This window comes from Miniopterus schreibersii (genome assembly GCF_964146895.1).
Source record: "Miniopterus schreibersii genome assembly, chromosome: 9".
In the NCBI taxonomy this organism is placed as follows: Eukaryota; Metazoa; Chordata; class Mammalia; order Chiroptera; family Miniopteridae; genus Miniopterus; species Miniopterus schreibersii.
The window spans coordinates 8,306,332-8,323,968 of NC_138118.1; the positions used below are offsets into that span (position 1 = coordinate 8,306,332).

Genomic DNA, 17,637 nt, shown 5'->3' on the forward strand with positions numbered 1-17,637 from the left:
CATACCTCTGATAAAGACGAATCTATAAATTTGGCACAGTAACAGGTTAACAACAATAACTAATTATAAAATAGAACAACTGTAACAATATACTATAATAAAAGTTATGTGACTGTGGTCTCTCTCTTTCCCTCCCTTCCTCCCACCCTCCCATGCTCACATGTGTACTCCCTCCCTCCTCCCCCTGGCACATACTGTAATATTTTGGACCTCTGTTGATTTCAGGTAACTGAAACTGGGGAAAGCAAACCTTGGATAAGGGCGGCCCCAGTATTATTCAGATAGTTTTGACTGTGTGTGTGTTTCCTGTATAAAGTACCACTTTGCTCTTTTCAGCGTTGCCAGGTCTCCGTGAGAGTGGGTGGAGGGCATGCGAAGGGGCTTTGAGGGATGCGAAGCGCGAGCAGATGCCAGCCGGGACTGACATGCTCTTGTGTCCTATAGATCTGGAGCAGCAACCATTTGTTCCCCAGTGCAGAGGAGGCCACGCTTTTCCTTGGGACACTGGATACTATTTTCCTCTTCTCCTATGCTGTGGTAAGTTTTAGAATTCCAAGGCTGGTTTATTTATATTTAACCTTCACCCGAGGATATTTTTTCCATTGCTTTTCAGAGAGAGTGGGGGGGTGTTGGGAAGCATCAGTGTGAGAGAGACACATCGATTGGTTGCCTCCTGCACGTGCACTGACGGCCAGGGATTGAGTCTGCAACCGAGGTACGTGCCCTTGGCCGGAATCAGTCTCAGCCCGATGCTCTAGCCGCTGACACAAACAGTCTAGGGCTAGAATTCCAGGGTTTTGAAAGATGTGAAAAGAAATGAGTCCAAAGTTTATGAAGTTCATAAGAGATTTTAAATTTGCTGACTGAGGAGGTTCAGGATTGGCTGAAGTTTATATTTTGTGTCCTTGTGCATCCATTCATTTGACAAATACTTGCTGAGCACCTAGTATGTGCCAGGTACTTTTCCAGTCATTGAGAATTCATCAGTGGACAACGCAGGAAAATCCCTACCTTTATGAAGCTGCTATTCTTGGAGTGGGAGCTAAGAGAGACAAACAGTAACAAAATGCTATAAATAAGTTAATTATAAAGTATGTTTAAAGGTGGTAAGTGCTGTGGAGAAAAAGCAGGGAGAGGGGAATAGATAGCTCAGGGTGGGGGGTGTAATTTAAGTAGGGTGGCTTGGGAGAACCTTGCAAAGAAGGGGCTCTTTGAACAAAGACCTGAGGTGGGTAAGTGAGGTCAGTGTGTCTAGACATTCAGGCTGGAGGTACAAACATCAGAGTCCTTTACATGTACATGATTTCTCTTTTTTTAACATCCTCACCCGAGGATATTTTTTTCCATTCCTTTTCAGAGAGAGTGGAAAGGAGTGAGAGAGAGAGAGAAACAACCATCAATGTGAGAGAGGCACATCACTTGGTTGCCCTCCGTGTGCTTCCCAGCTGGAGCTGGGGATCGAGCCTGCAACTGAGGTACATGCCCTTGGCTGGAATCGAACCCGCACCCTTCAGTCTGCGGGCCAACACACTAACTACTGAGCCAAACTGGCCAGGGCTATACCTGATGTTTAAAATTATCCAGAGAGTTGGTGAGGATGGAGAAGAGGTGTGAAGACTGAGTTGTGGGCTTCCCAGCATTAGAGGAAGGGAGGCTGAGGAATGGTTAGGGAGGCTGAGCCAGAGCAGTGGGGAGCAGGGACACCATGAGCAGGTGGAGTCCTGGGAGCCATATCAGGTGGCAGGGGCTGACTCTATTTGAGGTCATCCCTGGATTGGGCAGCCAGAGTGTCTGGTTGTAGGGAACATCTGTGGTGGCTGCCGAGTTAGATCTGTGGGGCTGATGGTGGCCACAGCTGGAACTTTTTCTCTCCAGCATCTTTTTTCCTGTCTTGAAAATGTGCCCAGTGATAACAAAAGCCTTTTAAGATCGAATGTCCAGGTGATGTGAAAAATACTGGGTAAAAGTCCCAAAGTAATCTCTAAATGTTTATTTGGGTGATTATTAGAATATCTTTTCTTCTAAGAGGAAAGTTACAAAATTGGAACGGATTTTAGATCTGTAGCCTTTCTCCTTACCCTGGCCATTTTCCGTATAAAATCCTAATTTATCATCATTCTGCATGAGGCTTCTCTTTGAGCCTTTTATGAAGTATTTCTTTTTTAAAGATTTTTGATTGATTTTTAGAGAGAGAGGAAGGGAGAGGGAGAGAAAGAAACATCAGTGTGTGAGAGAAGCATCGACTTGCCTCCTGCACGGCCCCATCCAGGATCACCCCCCCTCCTGGGGGCAGCATGTGCCCGACCAACTGAGCCACACTGGCCAGAGACTTTTATAAAGTATTTTAAGAAGCAGTGGAGTCTAGTAGAAAAACCAGTTCTACCACCGTCAACTAGCTGTGTTAAATTTAGCTTCCCACTGGCATTTAACTTTTTTAAAAAAATCCTCATCTGAGGATATGTGTTTTTTGTTTTTTTTATTGATTTTAGAGAGAGAGAAATATCCATCAGTTGCTGCCTGTACGTACCCCTACTGGGGTTTGAACCTACAACCTAGGTATGTGCCCTGATCAGGAACTGAACCCGGAATCTTCCAGTGTACGGGATGACGCCCCAACCACCTGAGCCACCCGGCCAGGGCTAACCTTTTTTGCTATTTAATTTCCCATCTATAGCATTGGGATAGTACCTATCTGAAGGGTTAAATAGATTTAGGAGGTAAAAGGTAAGTGCCATGAAAAATCAGTGATTGTGGGTCTATTGAGCTGCATTTTCTTCTGTAACTTCCAGGTATTGTGCAGGCAGGTTGGAGCAGCAGGGAATAAGTTGATTACCTAATCTGAAGCATAATTGAGAAATTCTCTTCACCCCCTTTACTCTGCATAAGACCATGTGAGTGGCAGCTGTAGAACATAGAATCTTCTTGAGGTACAGAGAACTTGTCAGTAATGAGGGAGAAACATTTATTACAAAATTTATCATTTAAATTTTCTCTGGTACAGAGAGTCAATTTATTAGAAACACTTGTATCAGAATTTAGGTTTTTATTAAGGACTTTTAGTCATTTTTCATATTTATGGAAGAAACCTACAGTGTGTTGCCCTTAGCTCTTTAGTCGGCTTGCACTATGATCTGAGCATTTTAATTGCTGCCGCTCTGTGGGAGGAGAGCAGAAGGCAGAACATTTGTACCTATGTTCAACTAATTATTGCCTCTGCCTCCCTGCGTTCCTTGCCTGTGGTGACATGAAACCCAAGGGTCAGATTAAACAGGCAGCACCTGTGCCCCAGAAGCTTCTGTCCTGCGGGACGTGCTCTAACATCTTTATTCCAAATGCAAATAGCTGAGAGGAATGCCTTTGGGGAAGCAGATAGCTGATCGCCAGGAGTTAATCTATTCTGGAAAATGAAATGGAGTTGTGTGCTTGTTTTATTGGAATAATTCTTGTGTGTTTTTTTTCAGTCTCCTCTTAGGCATTGAGGGGACCAAGTAGAACATAGGTTTGCACTGAATTACGAGGGAGGTCTTGGTGCATGAAGTGTGCAGAAAAGCCCAGTGCCATTTTATGAAACATTTGGGAAACTGATACAGACAGCTCGTCTGGGCATGAGAATGCGATTTAATTTTAAGTAATCTCAGCGTATTGCCTGCCTCATTTGCTTTGCAGTGCCTCTTTTTTTCAGACTGTGTTGTAATTCACGGCTGTAAAATAAAATGCTTTGTTTTTAGGGCCTTTTCATCAGCGGTGTTGTTGGGGACCGGCTTAATTTACGATGTGTTCTATCTTTTGGCATGTGCTCTTCTGCATTAGTGGTAAGTTTGAAAGTTTAAAAAAATTATGATGATAATGATTATGATTATCGTCAGATATTTTAGAATCCAAGCAGTCCCCCTACTTCTGTATGTAGGAGAGAATAGTAAAGTTAACCTTCAGTTTCTGAGTCCCTTGCCAGCCTTTTCAGTTAGGGGAGTTGTTTAAAAGTGTGATTCAGATCATGCCCCTTCCTTGACTCCCAGTCACCAACGAAGTCAGTGCATAAATAGCATGCTGTTCATTGCTCTCCAGAACCTGGTCCCAGCTGCCTTTCCAGTTGCATCTGTCACTGTGCTTCACTGCTCTGCTTGGTCACATGACTTTCTGTGGCCCTCCCAAATCCAGCTTCTTTCTGCCTCACTACCGTTGTTCCTGCTGTTCCTGCCTCGCATGGATGGCCCTTTTCTCAGCTCTCCAGTCTCACTCAGCGTCTCCTTCATGTCACTGGCTAAGTGACATTTTCTTCATAATGCCTTATGTTACTGACAACCCTCCTAGAAGTCAGCATTCCCTCTTCTGAGCTCCCGTGCCTGCATTTTCATTGGAGGCACAAATATTGTCTATTGCTTAGCCTACTTATGTCTGCATCAGTCTTGCTTTCCCTGGAGGCTGGAGCACAGTGGTTAAGATCACAGACTTCCTGAGACGGCACTGCCTGTTTCAGTCCCTCCTCTGCAATTTCCTAGCTGTGATTTCTCTACACTTCAGCTTCCTCATTTGAACCCCTCGCCTAGGACTGTAGTGAGGGTTAGACGAGTTGCTGGTTGTATAGTACTTGCAACAGTACCTGACACAATATGTGGGCAAGATCCATATGAGTCATCTTTATTTGCTTACAAGGGTCTGGTGAGAAATTTTTGTTGATTGAATGAAGGCATAGAGTTTAGTTAGACTCTATTTTATTACTGTTTTTCAATGACCACCATTTGTGTACAGAGAAAAATGTTATTTTCTTTGAAATTTTAGAGATCAGACCATTTTATTTGTTCATACGCTGCTCACCCACACATATATACATACTATTTCAAAACCTGTTTTAAAACATACTTAAATTTTTTTTGAAAAATCGAAATATGTGCCTAAACTCACTCTTTTTAGCATATAGTCCTGAATTTTGACCACTGGGTGCAGTTGTGTAACCACCACCTCTCCTCCTCCTCCGGTCTCTGGCCACTGCTGACCATTTTTCTGTCCTTACAGTTTTGCTCATTTCAGATTGCCATGTAACTAGAATCATACAGTATTACATGTACTCGTGCCAGATATTCCCCAAAGAGACTTCAACCAGAAATAAAATGACCACTCGAGCAAAATGCCTGGAATAAAGCAATCACATGAGTGCTACTAAATATTGAGCCTGTCACAGTTACTCTGATTGACTTATTAGCGGCTCTGATAGTAATAGCTGGCGCTTGGTGCTTCCCAGTCCCTACCATGTGCCTGCCATGGTTCTGACTTAAACTGCCCACATGAACTCAGTCCCCATGATAGTTCTCCACAAACACAGGCCTGAGGAAGAGGAAATGGAAATACAGGTGACCCTTGAACAACACGGGTTGAACTGCGTAAGTCCACTTATATGGGATTTTTTTCAGTAGGTAGTGTAAATGTACTTATGATTTTCTTAATGATATTTTATTTTCTCTAGCTTATTTTATTGTAAGAATACAGCGTATAATACATATAACACAAAAGTATGTGTTGACTGTTTATATTATCGGTGAAGCTTCTGGTCAGCAGCAGGCTGTCAGAAGTTCCGTTCTGGGGGCTGAAAAGCTCACCATGGACTTCTGACCACTGGGGTCAGCAGCTCTAGCCTCCATGTTGTTCAAGGGTCAACTATAGATATAAAAGGAGGTCACACAATGAGGACTTTTTAGCGTTGAAGACACAAGTTGGAGGATGATCACTAATGAGTTTGATGCTGTTTGACAGCTTTGCCCTGGTTGGCGGCGGTTTGGTGGTTGCCTCACTCAGTGCTGCTTTGAGCAGGAACATTCCAAGTCAGCCACACGTCTCGTAGGTCGAGACGTTGAACGACTCCTTCCTGAAGTCTCTTGCCGCAGAAACACGTGTGCTTGGCAGTTGAGTGCACTCCGGGTGTCCATATGGATGTTACATGTCCCTCTTTCTCCCTTCTTCTCTAAGGTGTTTGTCTTTGGCACTGTCACAGAATGGCTGCATTTCTACAACAAGTGGCTGTACTGCTGCCTGTGGATTGTGAATGGCCTGCTGCAGTCCACTGGGTGGCCCTGTGTGGTTGCTGTCATGGGCAACTGGTTTGGGAAAGCTGGGTATGCCACCTCTTGAATTTTCTAAGTAGTTTTAATGTTGGATTTTTCAGATTTGTCAATTGATTTGATCCTTTCAACACTGCCCACTTCCTCCCTTCATTTAGAAAGTTAGACTAGTTCACAGAGAGGTTTCATGTAGAGTGTATTGGAAATGGTGTGGACCTTAGTGATGTCTAGCCCAGTCAGTCGCCTCCACAACACCCTCGGGCCAGAGCCAGATTCTGAGTGTGGCTAAGGCAGCGCGTCTCATTTTTTTCTTTAATATCTCATGTGCCATCCCATCGGGTATCTTCCTGTGGGTTTTGCCTTCCTTTCCCTTTTTTGAGACTCAGTGATCTTCTTTAGCCTTCTTCCGTTAAACGTAAGGAAACTGAGGCCAAAAGCGATCCATGGGACTTGCCTAAGGTCACATAGCAATGGCTCTAATAAGATGCAGATGCAGAATGCCATCTTTGGGGCATTTCTCCCCTAACCCTTTAAGTAATTATTAGATCGTAGTTGAGTTTGTGTGTGTGATGTGGGCCAAAGTATGAGGACAGGCACCTGCTAAAGTATCTTCTGGGCTACCAGGAAGAAGAGCCATACTTAATTTACAGGATGGAAATTAGTTGAGCTACCCAGAGACTTGACTCTGTTTATGTCATTACTTGTGCTACTCCAATTTCAGGAATATTATTAATTTGAATTCCTGTCATTTTTGTAGTTACGTGTGTGAGATACACATTTATTTTAATCGATGGCTCTATCTTTTCTGCTTGTTTGCACTTTTACATTGGAGCCAGTTACGCCCCAGACACTGTCCACCAGCGCAGCGATCCGCGCATGCTCCGACCTGTCCTCTCGGTTCCCAGCTTCCTCGGTTTCACAGTGGGGGAGAAATGGTGCTTGCTTGCTATTGATCTGTAACCTTGTGAAAGTTCACCTATGAAATGTCTGTGGTCAGAAGAAGCACCACTTAGCTGAGAAGGCTCTGATTATGTTTCAGTGTGCTAGGGATTCCTATTTCATTCTAGCTCTAGCATCACTGGTCTAACAATTGATTTTAAGAGGCTCTTGTTCCCTTATAGTTGGGTTTTCTTTTGGAGTGGGTGGTGCTGTCTGCTCATGTGCTGTTTATTCTTAAGATTTTTAAGGTAAATTTTTTAAAAAAAATCTTAATTTCAGAGAGAGGAATGGAAAGGGGGGGGGGAGAGAGAGAAACGTAAATGATGAGAGAGAATCATTGATGGGCTGCTTCCCACACACCCCTCACTGGGGATGGAGCCCGCAACTCGGGCCTATGCCCTGACTGGGAATCAAACCGTGATCTCCTGGATCCTAGGTCGATGCTCAACCGCTGAGCCATGTCCGCCAGGTGGTAATTTTTCCCCCATTCATGATTTTTTAAAATTATTCAAAGGCTACTTGTTCATTGTAGACAAACTAGGTAATATAAATGAGCAAAGAGAAATAAAGGCAAAACCACTGAAATCGTATCACTCAAAGATAATTACTTTGACATGTATCGTTTTGAGATAATTTTTATCTGAGTTTTTATAAATTGGGTATTTGATAGCAGTGACCGGGCAGGCTGACCACTTCCTTATTTCTGTGGATCAGTTACAAAGAAATAAAGAATTCAAGAAAGCCAGTACTATTTCTTCTTGAAAGTAAGACAATTTGTTTTTAAACAAGTAACACTAATGAGCGACATTAATAATGCTCTGCTTGCCACACGGTGACTTTTCCTGTGAAACATAACAGTTAACCACAATAAGACTGAAAACTTAAACTCATAGTTATTTTCAGCCAATTTCCTGTAAAAACATGTCTTTGGCCAGCAGGTGTTATTCAGAGCCTGGCCTTCTAACTCTTTCCTCCAAAACCCTCTTGACAGATCTTACAGGTTTTAGAGGATCTGGGCATTTTAGCATTGGAGAGGGAAACATAGAGATTACCTTGTTCAAATCACTTGTTTTCCAGGTGAAAAAAGTTGGGGCTTAGAGGAATGCAGTGATCTACTGAGGATATTGTCCGTAAAAGCTGTTACCTTGGATGAGTCAGGCCCCTTGTCAGGGTCAGAGTTTGTTAAAACACCGAGCCCTTTCCTGCACATCACTGCACTTAGCAGTCCAGGAGTCCAGGCTTTCCCCCTGAGAACACAGCCTCAGCTGTGACTGGCTTGAAATGAACAGTTGGAGGTGGCAGCCTCCGACTTGTGAGCAGCCTTTATTTTCCAGTGTTGCCTCCCTGTTCATTTCTAAGACTCCTCTTGTCTCAGTGAGGTTATAAAAATGTTTAAGGAGTTAGAGAATCTAACTCAGTGTGTTATTAATATGTATCAACTAGATAAAATACAAATGTGAACTTTAAAAAAATTAACTTTTCTTAACCCCATTTTCTTCCACCAGTCTTATGGTCATTGGCTGTGTTCAGAGCTAATCCTTTTTCTCCAAGACGGTTGTAAAAGCTAGTTTCCCTTCCACCAGATTTCCCTTTACCCACTCACCTTTTAAAAAATGGCTTTATTGAGGTATACAATAAGTTGTACAGTTTAAAATGTATTATTTGATGAGTTTTGGCAAGAATACACCCATAAAACCATAGTTAAGATAATGGACAATCACCCCCAAAAGTTTCCTTAGGCTCTGTGGCAATTCCTTTCCCCACCTCTCCCAGCACCACCCCCCTCCCTCCCACTGCCACCTCCAGGCAACTACTGATCTGCTTTCTGGCACTTTAGTTAGGATTTTCTAAAATTGTATATAAGTGGAATCACGTAGTATGTACTCTTTCTTGTTTGTCTTGTTTCCCTCAGCATAATTAGAGATCCATTCATGTTGCATATTGATAGTCCATTCCTTTTCATAGCTGAATAGTAATCTGTTGTACCACAGTTTGGTGGTCTGTCCACCTGTTGAAGAACATTTGGGTTGTTTTCAACTTTTAACTATTACAGCTAAAGCTACTGTGAACATTTGTGTACAAATCCTTGTATGGACATATGCTTTCATTTCCCTTGGATAAATAAATACCTTGAAGTAGAATGGCTAGATCATATGGTAGGAATGTTTATATCTTTTTATGAAATTGGCAGTCTCTTCCATGTGGTTGTACCATTTTACATTTCTGCCAGGAGAGTGTAAAGGGTTCTAGTTGCTGTATATCTTTGCCAACACTTGTTATGCTCAGTCTTTTTTATTTTAGCTGTTCTGTAGCTATATAGTGATACCTCATTGTGGGTTTAATTTGAATTTTCCTAATGTCTGATGATGTTGAGCATCTTTTCATGTGCTTATTTGCATATTTTTATATGTGAAGTAGCTATTAAAAATTTTTGCCCCTTCTCAATTTTTTTAAAATTTTGAGATGATTATAGAGTCATACTCTTTAACATTTTATTCATTGTCTCTTTTCATATTATTGAGTTTTGAGAGTTTTTATATTCCAGATACAAATCTCATCAGAAGAACGATATGCAATATTTTCTCTTCCAATCTGTGGTCTTTTTAAATTCTCTTAATAGTTTCTTTCAGTGAGCCACAAATTAAACTTCTGTATTAATAAAGTCTCAGAGTTAGAAGAGACCTGATGTTTTGCCATGTGGGTGTACTTAAAAATCTTAAAATAGAACGTTGATTCTCTGTAATGTGAATCTTGATTGTTTTGGCTATTCTGTATTTGATCTGTGGATCGATTCCCTTCTCACTCTGCTGTGTTCCGTTTCCCGCTGTTCTCCGTTTTAGCCGAGGTGTTGTCTTTGGCCTCTGGAGCGCCTGTGCTTCGGTGGGCAACATTCTGGGAGCGTGCCTGGCCTCTTCTGTTCTGCAGTATGGTTACGAGGTAGGTATTTCTTTCTAGCCTTTTTCAAGTTTATAAATGTATTTTGTGTTTTATTGTTTAAGGAAATAATACTGTGGCTGTTTAAATGCATATTGAGCTGTGTCTGGGTTGGGCAGGGCTTGTGTTAAAAGTGAACAAACTTGACAAATGGAAACACATAGCAGCGTTATTTCTGGAGAATACCCAAGTCTAAAGACAAATAATCAGTTGGGAAAAGGTATTTGCAGCTCATGTTACAGGTAAAGAGCTGATCTTCTTAATATAAAAAAGCACCCACAACTTGGTCAGAAAAAGAGCAACAACACAGAGAAAAGGGAAAGGACTTGAATGTGTAGCTGATGACAAGGGAACAGGAGCAGCTTGTGAACATGTGAAAAGAAATCCCACTTCACTTATGACTTTACCCTTTGATATTTATTGAGCTCCTCTAAGTGCCTCTGGGCAGTAGAGAATGGACAGTGGCTTAGGGGACAAAGCTCTGCTCTTCTGGAGCTTGGGTGCTGGTCGGAGGAGAAATGCAAATGAAAGCCACACTGAAAAGGCAAGAAACTGCGCTGGACATTCATTAGGTTGGCAGAAACCCCAGAGTGTGAGAGTACATTGTGTTTGTGAGGGTGACGAAGCGGGCATTGTGGTCGGCCACGGAAACAGCCCCTTGCTGGCTCAGCGTTGCGTGAGCATTGCGGCTGCTCTGCCCGAGCGGCCCGCCTCCCGGTAACCCCGCAGGTGGGTGTGCTCAGCACACAGATGATGTATGTGCAGGGCTTTTTCCTTCAGCGTTTGTCACAGCAGAACGTTGAAAACGAGTGTCGACCGAAAGGGAATCGCTAAACCGCGACACACCCGTTCGGTGGAGTGCCGTGCGGCTGTGGCGTGGGACTGCAGAGCTCTCTGTAGCGACAGGTGAAGGTCTCAGTGGGCTATTCAGTGAAGAAAGCAAGGGCACAGCTGCTCCCACGTGGCTGCTGAGTGACAGTTTTCCTAGACGGTCACTGTGCTGTTTGCTGTAACTGATCTGCAATGTTTTGAGAAAAGACAGTTCTGGAAAAAAGCAAGCAAGCAAGGGTGCCAGTGTGTATTGAATGACACCGTTTGTGTAAAATGGAGGAAGACGGCAAGCGTACAGATTTGTACTGGCTCGTGTGTTTCTAAAACCACCTCTGGAAAGTAAAAAATGCAGTAACAACAATAGTTACATGAGGATTGGGTGGGAGAAGGGGTGCGGGGGAGAGTTTTTACTATACATCTATTTTTTGTTGCTTGAATTATGTAAGTGTTGACCATTCAGAAACCCGAATAATTAAAAGTAGGTAAGTTGCTCTTTTAAAGAGTAGATAAAGTTTCAGACACCTGTCTGAAGAATTTGGCCTACTCAGGGTCAATGGGAAGCCCTTCCCATGTTCACGGTCATCTTCATTCTAGGATTGTAGGTTCCCACCTGGATTGTACTAATTGGTTCAGATGGGAATTTCTGTTCACTCTATGGGATGCTCTTACATTTGACTTTTGAAAACACCGGTTTTGTCATTGTCTGGTTAAAAACTTTAGGCTGTCTATCCACATGAGGCTCCATTGTCTATTAAATAAAATTCAGCTACGAAGCCTGGCTTTGAGAGTCTTTAATCTTGGTATCACCTTTCTGAATCAGTTTCGTATCCTGTTACGTCCCAGCAGAAGCCCTCTGCCTTGACTGCGAGGATGGCTTTCCATCTCACTTCCGCCTGGTGCTTTTGCTTCTGTTGCGCCTGGCAAGATGGTCAGTTGCTTTGATCTTTAGCTTTTCCTTAAAGCATTGTGTAGCTACTTCAGCCTCTTTAGCAGTTTCCTTCTAAATTCCTGTACGTGTTTCTTACTAGGACTGGGCCGCCTCATTTATTCACTACATGCTGCCTTCTGTTACCGTTTTGTTTATTGTTTGATCCCCTCAAATGGATAGAATGTCTTTGACAGCAGGTACTGTTCTGATGCAAAGAATGAGATTTTTGGAGCTAGTCCTCATTTCACAATTGTAACAGTACCACTCAGTGTTTACCCTCTCTGAGCCTCATAGAGTCATTGGGAAAAATCAAAGAAAACCAGTAAAACACAGCTCAGTGCCTGGCACAGGCTGAGCACTCAGCACTCATTTTCTTCCCAGTCTCCCAGTCCTTCTCGCCCCACTCCCCACCCCTCAGCCCCCACCTTCCACATGTGCCTCTGATAAATGTCGCAGATGTGTAAGGAGCACCTGCCCTCTCTCCTCCAGTACGCCTTTCTGGTGACCGCGGCTGTGCAGTTTGCTGGTGGGATCATCATCTTCTTTGGACTCCTGGTGTCACCTGAAGAAATTGGTGAGGACAAGCTGTCACTTCTGTTGAGAACTTCTTACTCTTATGGCAAAGAGACATCTGGGGCCAGGAAAGCCAGTCTCATTTTCCCTAGGAGAATTGGGAGCTCCTTTCAGTGGGGTAAAGGAGCAGTATTGCTCTCGTGTCCTGTGTTCAGCTAAGCCCGGCACAGCCGCGCGTGTTCGAGGGCAGTGAGGCTCACCTGTTACAGATATGGGGAAAACTCATTATTTGCAAATGAGTTTCATAATTGAGACACTGGTTAGAAATTAGCATGGATGTGTTTCTTATTTCACTTCTTGGGACAGATTTCTTTTCCTTCATAAAAATAATTTAGTGTGATACTTATCTTTGGTTAAAACAGAATTCGTACAAGCGAAACCATAGAAGCAAATAGATATGTGATTCTATCTTTTGAATGTTATTTAATGTCTACCCATAAGTAATGATCCATGCAAAGCACTCAGCACAACTCGGCCACCTGGGAGGCGCTCTGTAAGTGATGCTGTCACTGTGGTTTCAGGTCTCCCAGGCATTGAGGCAGAAGAAAATTTTGAAGAGTCGCACAAGCCATTAATTAATGGTGCTGAAAGTGAAGATGAAGTCGAGCCTCACTATCCAGTCCAAGAAGGCGGCACTGTCACCCAAGTCCAGGCAATAAGCTTTTATCAGGCTTGTTGCCTTCCTGGAGTTATTCCGGTAAGGATTGTGCAGATCGCCTTACCACAGCCAGTGATGTTAGAGCCCGGAGATGACCCTGTCTGGGACAAAGCCTCTTCAAGTATTTAGCTTCTCCCAGATACTTTAATTTGGAAACATATGTTCAGAGAAATATTGGATAGTGCCCCCAGCCTATTTTTATATTGGCACCACTGGAAATTTTTTCAGATACCTGATGCAGAGGTTGGCAAACCTTTTGTGTGAAGAGCCAGATAATAAATGTTTTCAGCTTTGGGGTGGGGTGGGGTGGTGGTGTCTACACAGTCTCTGCCACAACTACTTGAGAGCAAAAGAAATGGATCACATGGAATGAATGGGCGTCCCAGATTTGGCCCTGAGCCCTCGCTTTCTGACCCTGACCTAGCATCTGAGTAAGAAGGCAGAGTGGTATTTTTAAATATATACTTTATGGCCTGTTGCAGTATTATAAAACTATATGTCAGCCAGGAGGGGTTTTGAATGGGCCGTGAAATCTGCCCTATTTGCCAATAATCTTATTCTAGGAGAAACAGTTGTTTGCCCTTTTATGAAAAGGTCCAGAGCAAAGTACTCCACAGTATTTCTTGGTAGTGCATTCCAGTGTTTCCACAACCTTGACAGGAGAACTTTCTAACGTCTGAACTAAATCCCTTCTGCTGCAGTTTTTCTGTCTTGATGTTTCGGGCGCTCTAGCACGGGAGTGGAAGTTAAGAGGCCTAGGTTATGTTTCCAGCTTACCCACTAACTCTCTGTAAGCCTGGGGTAAGTCACTCAGCCCGTCCTTGTGTCTCAGTTCCCCTTCCTGTGGAGTAAAAAGCTCACCAGTCTCCCCTGGGGTCTAGAACACTGGGTTATTGCATTGTGAACGTGCACCTGCTTTTATTTTATTTCATTTTATTAAAATATATATTTATTGATTTCAGAGAGAGGAAGGGAGAGAGAGAAACATCAATGATGAGTCACTGATCCTCTGCCTCCTGCATGACCCCTGCTGGGGATCGAGCCCACAACCTGGGCACGTGCCCTGACTGGGAATCAAATTGTGATCTCCTAGATCACAGGTTGATGCTCAACCGCTGAGCAATGTGGGCCAGGCTCGCACCTGCTTTTATTTAATTGTTCAGTGGTACTTTCTGAATGTAGCCCCTGAGCTAGATTGAGTTTGCAGATTGTCATATGTCATGCTTATCAGTTCCCTTCTGCCTGTGCCCCCGAGCTAAGAGAAATGACATTTGCAACAGATAGTTAAGTATGAGTTCAAATGTGAGTGTTCCTATGATTCTTTAAAAGATGGTGTATAATATAAGGGAAATGCAAGTTCCTTTAGGCCTGTTCTTATGCTGAAGATTAGTATTTTTAAACTAGTTATTAAAATATTTTGCTGGTAATAGATTAATTTCTGAGAAGTTAAATTCTTGGTGACTAAATATGGACTCTTTGGCTATACCTTTGTATTTCCCCAGCTGTTCCTGACTTGGGAGGGGACGTAAAGGAAATCTAGTTAACTTAATTCCTTTGTTTCTGTAGCGTGTTGTCTGGACACATGCACTCATGACCGGGACTTGGCTTTCTAGGGGGTGGCTGTGGCCTGGCCAGGGAAGCTGTTTTAAAACAAGTAGTACCTGGGGAATAACTGGCTGCTTCAGGGAAGGGAATATACTAGCCAGACAGCCTTTGAAGTCAGCCTCTCCGTTCCTCCCCCGTTTCCCTTTGATGCTGAACGTCAGGATTTCCTGGTAATGTTGAAAATGGAGCCTTAGCCCACTGCCATCTTAAGGCAGCTGCACCTTTTATTCCTCAAAGTAGAGCCGAAGGCCCATGGAGGTCATGTTCTTTCCTTTTTGACTCACCAGAGGTACTCTTTGCTTTTCCACTGGACATGGGAATGTCAAGCTTTTGGAAACTATAATGTGAAAGTAGTTGTAATGTTGATGCTTTTCTTAGACCTTGAAACTATAGTTTGGGCATGTAATTCTCCATCGTTCATCATACTAACTTTGCAGGAAATAGAAGAACCAAAATAGTTTCGCTGCTTGCAGTAGAAGCTGTGATTCTTGCTGGATTTATTTGCTTTTGGTTAGTGCTAGTTAGCGGCATGAGTATCTTTAATGTTTGTCCACATAAAGAAATACGAGTATGTGCCCTGCCTTACAGGTTCAAAACACTGGTTTGCTTCTACCAGAGAACTGAAAGGAGGAGAGACGGGAGAAAGGAGATGGTCATCTGTGTTTCTATTCCAGAGGCCTTTCTAGGAGCTAATGGCAATAAAGAGAAGGGGAGACTAGGTCATGTCAGGCCAGTGGAAATTAGAAATGGTTCCTTTCACAGTCAGGTGGTTGGTCCCAGACTCCTACTTTGCTTAGCTTTTCAGTTACGTTAGAAGTCGTGGTCCCGTGCTGCCTGCTCCGCACTGACAGTGAGTGCTTCCCTTACAGTACTCGCTGGCCTATGCCTGCTTGAAGCTGGTGAACTACTCCTTCTTCTTTTGGCTGCCCTTTTACCTGAGCAGCAACTTCAGGTGGAAGGAGGCAGAAGCTGATCGGCTGTCTATTTGGTATGATGTTGGAGGAATTATAGGTAATGCCTGTATGCATCTTTTTCAATAGTGGTTAGTCTCTAGTAATCTTTTCCTAGGTTATGAAATCTGATATCATTTAAAGTTTTATTACTTATTCCACAGCTAGTTTTCCTAAACTGTCTTACCAGTAAACAGCCAAACTTTTTTGTGGGGGAAAAAAAAGTCCGTAGAAAAGAGCCAGCCTACAGCAGCCCTGATTTCTGGGACTCTTCTTCTCAGTCCTTTGTTGACAGATCTGTTCTTTTTTCTTCTTCTTTGTTTTATTTTATTTTTAAAAAATATGTTTTTATTGATTTCAGAGAGAGGAAGGGAGAGGGAGAGAGAGACAGAAACATCAATGATGAGAGAGTCATTGATCTGCTGCCTCCTGCACGCCCCTGACTGGGGATCGAGCCCACAACCTGGGCATGTGCCCTGATAGGGATTTGGACTGCAATCTCCTGGTTCATAGGTCGACGCTCAACCACTTAGCCACGCCAGCTGGGCTGGATCTGTTCTTTGGTCTTGGGATGTTTCCCTCTGTGACCTCTTTTAATGTAACCCTTGCGTACACTTTCAGTGTATCTTAGTTCTTAGCTAAACACATCCACTTAGTGTATGATTGTCAGATCAGAGGTGGGAATAGTAGCAGGGATTAATTTCGTATTTTGTAGCTGCTTTGTACACAGCAGATCTTAGTAGCGACTTTTTGTTACAGCTGGAAGTGTAACCAGTAAGAAACTTTTAAATAAGATGGGCACACAGAATGCGTTTTAATGGGTATGACTTAAATGGCTATGACAAAGGCTTAATATCCTTTCTGTAATGTTTACATTCAGAGTTGTGGTAAGACTGAACTGCCCTGGGCCATGAAAGCACTGGTGTGTCCTTAGGTGATACACTACTATTGCATTTGAACTTGTTTGCCCTAATTCTTAGGTCCAGAGCCAAAGGTGAGGTTGCTTCCTTTACACCTGGCCGTACTTCCGTGTCCTGCTGTCTGATGAAGGTGTCCCAAATGTCCCTTATCCCCTAGAACTTAACACGGGACCGTATCTAAATGTGATGCTGTTGCTTTTTAAACATCAGAACCTGTTATTATTAGGCCATAGTTGCTGCATTTAACTTTAGTGAATATTTATTGGCTGCTACTAATAGCCTATGAGGCATGGTCCGTAATCATTTTTTATTATTATTATTTTTTAAATATATCTTTATTGATTTCAGAGAGAGGAAAGGAGAGAGAGAGAGAGAGAGATAGAAACATCAATGATGAGAGAGTCATTGATCGAGCCCGCAACCCGGGCATGTGCACTGACCAGGAATCGAACCCTGATCGCCTGGATCTTAGGTTGATGCTCAACCGCTGAGCCACGCCCGGCCGGGCTGTAATCATTTTTTAAACAGAAAAATCTGGAAAGGCTTCTGCAGCTGATTTGAGAAGACGACAGTGGGTGGTTCTGGTGATTTTCCCTTTTTTCTTACTTTGGTGTCTGATTTGTGGTGTCCTGTCCCCATCTGCCATTGTGACGATTAATCGGTAATCTTCTGTAGGGAAATTAGGGGGGGAACTTTCCAGAGAGTCAGCCATCTTTCTGCATAGACCAGTGTTAGGATCATGATGGCAGGTGGAGGGTACCTGATGAGCAAGTTCCAGGTAACTAGGCTAAGTTATAAATGATTTTGATTGTGATGCACTCTTTGTGCCTGAAGGTGGAACTCTGCAAGGCTTCATCTCTGATGTGTTACAGAAGAGAGCGCCAGTTTTAGCTCTGAGTTTACTTCTGGCAATCGGGTCCCTGGTTGGATACAGTCGTGAGTATTCCCTTGCAATTAAATTATTCTCCTGATCTCTTAGGACTAAAGCATTTGCCTTGAGTCAGTGACCAACCCTGGGGAGATCCCGGAGAACAGCTACAAAGGCATGATATGGAACCTCCATATTGTCCTGTGAATATCTGTTGAAAGTATCATCAATAGTTTTATTTGTGTTGGGGAGGAAACTGGCATCTCTTCTGCTTTGTTAGTTTGTTTAAAAGCTTGCTTGGGAGTGTATATGCTTTGTTTGAGGGTAGGCTCCAGAAGGACAGGATTAGAGCCAATAAAACAATAAAACGGAAAGGGT

The 17,637-nt window shown here is 43.2% G+C and overlaps 1 protein-coding gene across 2 annotated transcripts in view; it reads left to right on the forward strand.

Annotated features, from left to right (window-relative positions):
- Positions 1–17,637, forward strand: part of SLC37A3 (solute carrier family 37 member 3) — a 42,793-nt gene that overhangs the window by 15,176 nt on the left and 9,980 nt on the right. For both annotated transcript variants that reach the window (XM_081146766.1, XM_081146767.1), the window contains 8 exons: positions 445–537; positions 3,729–3,812; positions 5,962–6,107; positions 9,833–9,929; positions 12,175–12,259; positions 12,780–12,955; positions 15,391–15,532; positions 17,226–17,327. In XM_081146766.1, coding sequence (XP_081002892.1) covers positions 445–537; positions 3,729–3,812; positions 5,962–6,107; positions 9,833–9,929; positions 12,175–12,259; positions 12,780–12,955; positions 15,391–15,532; positions 17,226–17,327 — 925 coding nt within the window. The remainder of the gene's footprint in view (positions 1–444; positions 538–3,728; positions 3,813–5,961; positions 6,108–9,832; positions 9,930–12,174; positions 12,260–12,779; positions 12,956–15,390; positions 15,533–17,225; positions 17,328–17,637) is intronic.